At 35.7% G+C, this 8,515-nt stretch overlaps 1 protein-coding gene across 1 annotated transcript; it reads left to right on the top strand.

Annotated features, from left to right (window-relative positions):
* Positions 1–872: 872 nt before the first annotated feature.
* Positions 873–5,114, top strand: LOC306879611 (methionyl-tRNA formyltransferase, mitochondrial-like). The gene is made up of 9 exons (XM_079432697.1): positions 873–1,397; positions 1,486–1,686; positions 1,814–1,936; positions 2,038–2,140; positions 3,069–3,144; positions 3,286–3,377; positions 3,467–3,545; positions 4,041–4,117; positions 4,721–5,114. Exons 1-9 carry the CDS (start codon positions 1,153–1,155, stop codon positions 4,916–4,918), a joined length of 1,194 nt encoding a protein of 397 aa, XP_079288823.1. The 5' UTR covers positions 873–1,152; the 3' UTR covers positions 4,919–5,114.
* The last annotated feature ends 3,401 nt before the right edge of the window (positions 5,115–8,515 follow it).

Raw genomic sequence — 8,515 nt, 5'->3', positions numbered from 1 at the left:
CTCATTGTACAGAGCATGTCGGTCTAAACACACACACTGGCACCACATTACCCATCTTAAAGTATTCTTGGATTAACAAAAAGATACAGATCATCAAACATACTCATGATCAGGGCCATAGCTAGGTATGTGGTCCCCCTCTACTGAAATCACATTCCAGGCAGAGGTAAACATCTTTATAAATACAGTTTCATTTTAATTACAACAAAACCGTTATTTATGCAAATGTTGTAAAATAATATTTATGAACACATGCCTTTCAGATGAAAGAAAAGAAAAGAGACAAGTTAAGTAAACGCACAAAAGCCTGGAAGCTGGTTATCTTAGTTTTTGAAAAAACAAAACTCGAACATCTTGCTCTACTGCTCACAGAAACTGTGCTGTCCCGAAAAGATCCTCTGCCTTTGCACAGACAGCCTTCTCATTTAAAACCATTAAGCAATGGAAACAACTTCCAGACAGTTTAAAGTTGTCTGTAGATCTGAATAATTTCTCTCGAAACTTAAAGAAATACATCCTTGATAACCAGTTGTGTCAGCATCAGTACACTTAAAGTTTACAAATGTAATATTGAAGTAAATGTTTTTGACTATGTTATACATATTTTAGGCTGTGATGGTATTTTTATTTATTTATTTTTATATTTGATTAGTTTTAGATGATCACTGTTCATCTAATATTGCATGTATTTGGTAGTGCTATTGACAGCTATTTGTAATGTAACCTGCCCGGGGACCGCAGATCGAAATTAGCATTTGCTAACTCTGGTACAAAGCATCTTTTCGTAAGATTCATGTATTTTGTACATTGTCCCGGACAAATAAACTACTAAAATAAAAATAAATAAATAAACCTTTAGCGGAAATGACGTCACTTTCAACATGGCGTCGCACACAATGTGTACAAATAACGCTTTACTGTAACCTTGCAACTGTCACCTGCTGGTTTGCGAAACTGATTAGTATAATTAATATAAATTGGACGCGTAATTGTGTAAAATGTCACTACTGTCTCGACTGAAGTTATCGTGAAATAATTAAAAGACTAACGTTACTGCGTGCTTATCCGTTAATCGAGGAGTGACGGTTTTGTGTTTTGCTAACTTAGCTGTTAAAGATAGTTTGTGTCATTCATGAAACCTTGCATTAAAGGATGTGGAACCTACACTATTTAAAATTGATAGATCAGGGACTTTTACTGTCTCAAGGACTTTGTTGCAGCTGCATCACTCGTCTTCGTCGAAGTGACGGCAGTCATAGAAGAGGCTTATTTCTGTTCAGCAGGAATACATCTTTTGTAACTCGAAGACAATCTGCTTCAAAACCACCCTGGAGAGTGTTGTTCTTTGGAAGTGATGATTTTGCATTGGAATCATTGAAACGGCTTCATGTTTCTCGGTAATGATGTCCAGTTTGTTATTGCATTACTATTTGTGCTAATAAACATATTGCATTATGACGTGACTGTTTGCTTTTAATTTTGTAGAGATGATACAAAAGCTGGAGTCATAGGTTCACTTGAAGTTGTGTCGCTGACCAGAGATGCTCCAGTCAGAAAGTATGCAGAGCAGCACAGACTACCCCTTCACCACTGGCCAGATGTGGACTTAAGTGTACAGTTTGATGTTGGTGTGGTGGTGTCATTTGGCTGTTTAATCAAGGAGAACATCATCAACAAAATGCCATAGTAAGTAATGCAATGACTGGATGGGTCCTGGCCCATTTGTGTCTGTAGTCATTGTGTGCTTTTTGAAATGTTTTAACATGCCCTCAGCCCATTATTGACCATAATTTGTTTGTTTTTTGTCTCTCAGCGGGATCCTGAATGTGCACCCTAGTCTGTTGCCACGCTGGCGGGGTCCTGCTCCAATCTTTCATTCAATTCTACATGGTGACAGTGTCACAGGAGTGACTATCATGCAAATAAGACCCAAGAGGTAAATGACCTCTATATGAAAGTCACAGAAAAGATATTTCTGTAGATTTCTCTTCCAATTATCAAGTCTTTTATTTTTATGGTTTGTATTTTATATTGTAGATTTGATGTGGGCCCCATTCTTCAGCAAGAGCTGTACGAGGTTCCAAAGAACTGCACTGCTGATGAGCTCGGGGCCACTTTAGCAGTTGTGGGTTCTGAAATGGTAACTTACCTCCTCCTCTTAACATATTTTACACAAGTGCTTCTTGTGTATATCATTTGTAGAAATTCTGGGTGATTTTATTATATATATATATTTTTTTAATTTTAGCCAATGGTGATTGCTTTTCATTTATATATTTAGCAGAAACTTTTATGCAAAAACGCTTCTGTTCAAAAGTTTGGGTGCAGTAAGATTAATAAATAAAATAATAGAAAATAATACTTATACTGAGCTGACACAATAAATTGTTCAAAAGTGACAGTAAAGACATTTATACTGTTAAATTTTTTTCTTGATAAATGCTATTCTGAACTTTCTCTTCATCGAAGAATAATGAAACATATCAGTTTCCACAATAATATTAAGCAGCACACCTGTTTTCAACATTGATGATGATAATAAATGTTTCTGGAAAACCAAATCAGCATATTAGAAGGATTTCTGAAGGATCATGTGTCACTGAAGAGTGGAGTAATGACTGCTGAAAATTCAGCTTTGCTTCACAGGAATAATACATTTTTTTAAATATCTTAAAATAGAAAAATTATTTTGAAATTGTACTAATATTTCCCAATATTACTGTTAATTTAAAAAAATGCAACCCTTTTTCAAAAACATTTAAAAATCTTCTTGAACTTTTGAACTGTAGTGTACATTGCATTCATGAAATACACTTCCTCGCTTCTTGCATTTCCTTGAAAACAAACCCATGACCTTGGTGTTGCTTGTGCCATGCTCTACTGTTTGAACTACAGTAATACTCCATAATATTACAGGAATACTTTGAGATACAGGAACGATTCATTTATTTATAAATTAATTGTCAAAGGGAATGCTTATGCACTCCACATTAACACTATCTGGCATGAAATCAAAAGTTTAATTCCATTGTTGTTTTAAAACTTCTGTCTCATTTTGAAATCAACAGCTGATGGACACTTTAAAACATCTACCAGAACGGATAGCAAACAGAAAGGAGCAGCCTAAGGAGGGAGCATCATTTGGTAAGTGTGTTCTTTAGGTTATGACCAAAACACAAGAGCCAGCAAATTCTGAAGAATAAAGCACTCATTAGGTCACCATGTGAGAATAATGTAAAAACAGATGAACTACATTTAATACAACATCTACTTTGCTGCTTCCAGCCCCTAAAATCAGTTCCAGAATGGCCTGGATAATATGGGAAGAGAACAGCTGTGACTACATTGATCGATTGTTTCGAGCTATAGGATCTCGGGTAGGAATAAAGAGAACCTAAGAAATGTACATTTACATCAGTTATGCTTTAAAGAGCATTAAACACAGTGTTTGTTTTTTCTCAATCAGATTCCTTTGAAAACAATGTGGATGGGCAATCCCATCAAACTTCTGGACTTTGTTGGCAAATGCAATGTGTCGTTTACAGGTAAACTTAGTTGGTGATTTTGTGGTATTGGCAGTGGCTGATTGACTAAGGGCATTTTCACACCTTGCTAATGACCTAATGAACCAAGCTATATCATAGTTCATAATGGAAAATGTGTTGCATAAAAAGCAGCAGTGTCTTAATTTTGTGGGTGAACAACTTGCTTATCACACTTGAAAACCAAAGAGCTTTATCTAAACACTGTCTTCATCTAAAAAATGTCACTGTTCTTTTCTGAAACGGGTGCATTGCAATCTTAATCGTTTTTCTTGATCCCAGATAGTTTTATGCACACGTGACTTGCAAAAACACATTGTGGGTACACTGTGAAATGTTGCATTCTGAAAATGTATTGAATCAAGGAAATAATGCAACATTGTTACGTTTTAGGTCCCTGTTTTGGAGCAAAGCAAACATTCTGCAGGTCTGAAAGTGTCCTAACTACGTTTGTCCACTGGAAAAAGTGATCTCACTTTCTTACATGTTTCTTTGCAGCTGTTCCTTATTTGTCTTCAGTGCCAGGGTCTGTCCATTATCAGAAAGAATCCAATACTCTACTCGTCCGCTGCAAGGTATGCACATGGAGTTAAGAAATGTTACCACATACACAAGTTCACTAGCACAGAAGAAAAATGCTCAAGGCCAATCAAACCGCTAGAGGCCTGCCACTTTGTTGGTGTGGATGTACAATGTACAGCGAGTTTTTCCCTTCAGCTATTCCCATCTTTTTTAATGATCACAGTACTCATCTCTGATCTGCTGTCAATCCCCTGCTCTCCAGTTTCCATAGAAAATTCATCTGAAAGCACCGCTTATGAGGCACTCCCTTTATGTCAGTATTTTAGTACTTTAGTACTGTATTATTTTTTTTATATTGCTATTTAACTTTTTATTTCAGTTTCCAGTTAGTTGCCAAGGCAACATTTCATTTAAGTTTTTCATGAAATATTATACAGCCTAATTTCTATTAACAAAAACTATTTTAATGGTTTTAGCTGTAGTTTACAAAAACAATGTGTGTACCACATGCTGTATTTCATATATCAGTTCTAAATTGTATCAGTGTTGATATCAGAAGAACAGTGTTGTTTTTAACATTTGCCGCACGGTTAACATTATGTAACAATTTGCTTTCAGTGTAGTTCATGTTGCCTTTTTAATAAAATTTTTTTTAGGATGGATGGGTTGGATTCAAAGCAGTGAATTTCAAGAAAAGGCTGTCAGCAGCAGATTTCTTTAATGGTTATCTACATCAGAGCGTGCTGAAGAAATCTCCCTCCACAAACACCTGTCTGTTCCAGAGTTATAAAGAGACTCATTTTCCTGGAGGACATGACAATAACATGCTGCTGCGGAATAACACTTCATTTTGAAACCTGACTTTATCACAATCATGAATAATAACATATAATCATATAAACTGTCATGTCACTGAAAACATTTTGTCTGTTTTAAGACAGTGTTGTATTTAATAATGGGCTGTATGTTTGCAGAACTCTGCACATTTGTATAGTCGTGGCATGAATGAATGTGAATACAATAAAAATATTTTGGAGATGTTAAATTAAATGGTTGTTCTGATTGATTTAGATTCACTGACCAGCTACGCAAGAATTCATTATGTTTGTGTTTTTTTATATATCTAAAATATTACACCGCTTTATCAAGAGAAAGCACTTTTTAATACTCCAAAAATATAGAGGCGAAGCCAGTCCCTCTGCTGCCACTTAAGTCCCGCCCTATTTTCGCCTCATTCGTTAATCGCGGCTGTCTGTCTGCAAATCCTGCTCACTCATTGGTTGAAAACGTTATTTATCTTTGCATCCGATGTCAAGTTCGGTTTCATTTACAATCTGTCAAATCCGAGGACAGCTGTGAAACGGTCAACACCGCCTCGCAGTAAGTCATCACTAGAAAATGCCGTAAATGTCCGTATTTTTACATGAAACCAAAGAGTTTTAATATTCCCCAAACTAAGTTTAATTAGCTTCCGTTGTCATTCAGTTCTCATAATAGCTGAAGAAAAGTGTCTTGTTTACGTTGAGCTAACGAATAGCCATATTGCTAGCTAGCGAGCCTACACAACGTACTCACGACTTCTCTTAAATATTTATAAATGGAAAGCGGCAAGAAATGAAATGAATTGTATTTATCCCCGTTGCACTGTTTAGGGATTCATTAGGCTTGTTTGTGTTGTTCTGTTCGTTTGCTCATGTTAAAATAGGAAAGTCAGTGCAGTGTTCATTGGTATAGAGATCTGAAACTGTTCCCTAGTAACCTGACACGTAGATTGTGCGGTCAAAGTTACACATGAGTAATACTGTTTTTAGACATTAGCCAAACACGTTTTATGTGTAATGTAAAATATCATAGACGTTGACTTTCCTCATAAACTGATCAACATACGTGTCAGATTTAGTTATCAATAACAGCACTGACAGTAGATAACGTGTTCTGTGAGAATACAGCTAATGCATGGTTTATGGCCAAGTTGTGTTAGAGTTCCTCGAGCAATTGAACAGGTGTAAACGGGATTTTAAGCATCTAATACTTCTGAACTTCTAATACTTTGTGCAGCAGAAGGATAATCGAGGTAAGTATGGAACCAGCTTTACCCAAAATAACATATGTGCCAAGAATGGATTCATACTGTGGTCAAAGGGAAATAACTGAATTGTTTCAGTTTATTTGCTCGCAAAGAATTAGTCTTTGTTCATTTTATTTTCTCAAGTATCTCTGTGATGAATGTCTTTGGAAAAGTGAACGCGTTTAGTTTGGGGCTTACAGTGTTACAATCTACTTTTAAAATCTTTCAACTTTCAATCTTGTATTCTTGATATGAGGTTTCTCAAGCTTATTAAATCTAATTATTTTACAGGTTTGTTCAACTGTTCAGAATTGTTCAGGCTTGCTACCACCTTCATTGTGTTGCCTGGTTGATTTAGTAAAAAATGTATGACTTGAAAGCGGTTTAGTAAAATGAGATCTGGGGGGTGATTCTTCTTGTTTAGAGACTAAACAGAAACTATAATCTAAGTAAAGGACATTTTATATAATTCAGTGTATAAGTTTGTCAGTTAGCTGACGTGAAGGTTTGATTTTGCAGTGTGGTTACAGTGGCACAAATGTATTTTCAATCTGAGAACAGAGCTCTGTGGTTAGTCTGGACTGGAGAATTTGCTGACGTGAAGGCAGGAGCTGTAACATGAGTGCCAGCATGATAATTAAGCCATATGACACAAGTAGAAGTGCTGTTGATTTAAGTTTTCAAAAAAGCTAGTTAGCTCATATATTTCTTTTCTGCCAGTGAAAATAGTTTCACGAGAAACCAAATCATCAAACTTTGGGTGTCACAAAGCAGTGAAAAGCTAAATAAACAAGCAAACAGATCATAATAAATATTAATAAATAAATTAATAGGAAATAGACAGATATTAGCACAGCCATGATAACTTGCATAACATCACCTGAATCTGAATCGCAGCTGTGCTGATATTCAAAACAGTCTACATGTTTGTGTAAATTTGCTTAAAGGGATAGTTCACCCAAAAAATGTCAATTCTTTCATCAGTTACTCACCATTATGTTGTTCGAAATCCAAAAGACTTTCACTTATTTTCGAAACACAAATTAAAATTCGTAAAGACATCATAAAAGTAATCCATATGAATTGAGCTGTTTAATCCAAGTCCAAAAAACAATTGCTTTAATAAACATTTAATTTAGTCTTTTTACTCACATGAAAACAATGGTCAGTGCAAATGGTGCTATATAGCATAAAAAGTGTTCTTTGGCTCGTAATCATAGGGGAGCAGCTTTTGGTGCTGTAGAGCTGCCGTACAAAGAACCTGTTAAACCCCTTTAAAGGTTCTTTACGAGCCAAAGAACCACTGTTGGTGCTGTTTAGCACCATTTTTGTTGAAGAAATACAATGCAATATGGCACCTCTTATGGTTCTACATAGCACCGTTTGACAAAGGTGCTGTATAGCACCTTTAAAGATATGGTGCTATATAGCACCAAAAGTGGTTCCCCTATTATTACGAGCCAAGAACCACTTTTAGTGATATATAGCACCAATTTTTTTTTTAGAGTGAACAACAACTTACCACTCTGCCCTGGTTAATTGGAAAGCCACAGGAAACTTTTTGCTTGAACCACATCGGTTCTCGTGGAGGCTCAACCATACTTGCATGCCACACAAGTACAAACCCTTGGCTCTTGCATGTCAAGCACATTTGAGGTAGGACTGAGCATGATGAAAGCAATAAGCCACATTATACAGTGAATTTAGAACAACTAGGCACAACGCATAGATCCATGCATTAGGTCTTAAGGTGACAGCAGCTTAATATACTTGCTACTGTATGACCTTAATGTTAATCACAAAAGACAGAAAATATCTCTCACTGCTCCTGACTGAAAATTTTTTGTAGTTTTTGTACAAATTACTTTATATTTAATTCATACAGTAAAGACTGTATGTAGTGTTTCATTGTTATATTTGACATTCAATTTTTGTAGTATTTCTTACTTGAATGCTACTGTTAAATAGATCTACTGTACTTGAACAATTTAACTTTACTTTTTAACAATTTAATTTTACTGTACTTGTACACTTTACTTGAAGGGGTGTGCATAAGACTGACATGACACGTCATGAATATGAAGGAGGTTTTATGCATGTTTGACAACTGTCATTAAGTGTCATTTGCTCAGTTATGTCATTTTTAATGCAAAGATGACATTATTTGAGATGTCTTTGTTCTGGGTTAGGGGTAAGGGTAGGGGTAGGGTTAGGTCAAATAATGTCATCTTTGCATTAAAAATGACATAACTGAGCGAATGACACTTAATGACAGTTGTCATATACATGCATAAAACCTCCTTCATATTCATGACGTGTCATGTCAGTCTTATGCACACCCCTTCAAGTAAAGTGTTGCCCACTTTTTTGTATATTGTATTCA

The sequence above is a fragment of the Barbus barbus genome (assembly GCF_936440315.1).
Source record: "Barbus barbus genome assembly, chromosome: 2".
In the NCBI taxonomy this organism is placed as follows: Eukaryota; Metazoa; Chordata; class Actinopteri; order Cypriniformes; family Cyprinidae; genus Barbus; species Barbus barbus.
The sequence above is the reverse complement of the archived record's forward strand: the minus strand, read 5'-3'. Positions and strand labels throughout refer to the sequence as shown.

Excerpts from the sequence above, each read along its gene's own strand:
- LOC306879611 (XM_079432697.1), top strand. The coding sequence starts at position 1,153 with ATGTGGAACCTACACTATTTAAAATTGATAGATCAGGGACTTTTACTG. Across the intron at positions 1,398-1,485 it reads AAACGGCTTCATGTTTCTCG|AGATGATACAAAAGCTGGAG; the intron begins GTAATGATGTCC and ends TTAATTTTGTAG. Across the intron at positions 1,937-2,037 it reads ATGCAAATAAGACCCAAGAG|ATTTGATGTGGGCCCCATTC; the intron begins GTAAATGACCTC and ends TTTATATTGTAG.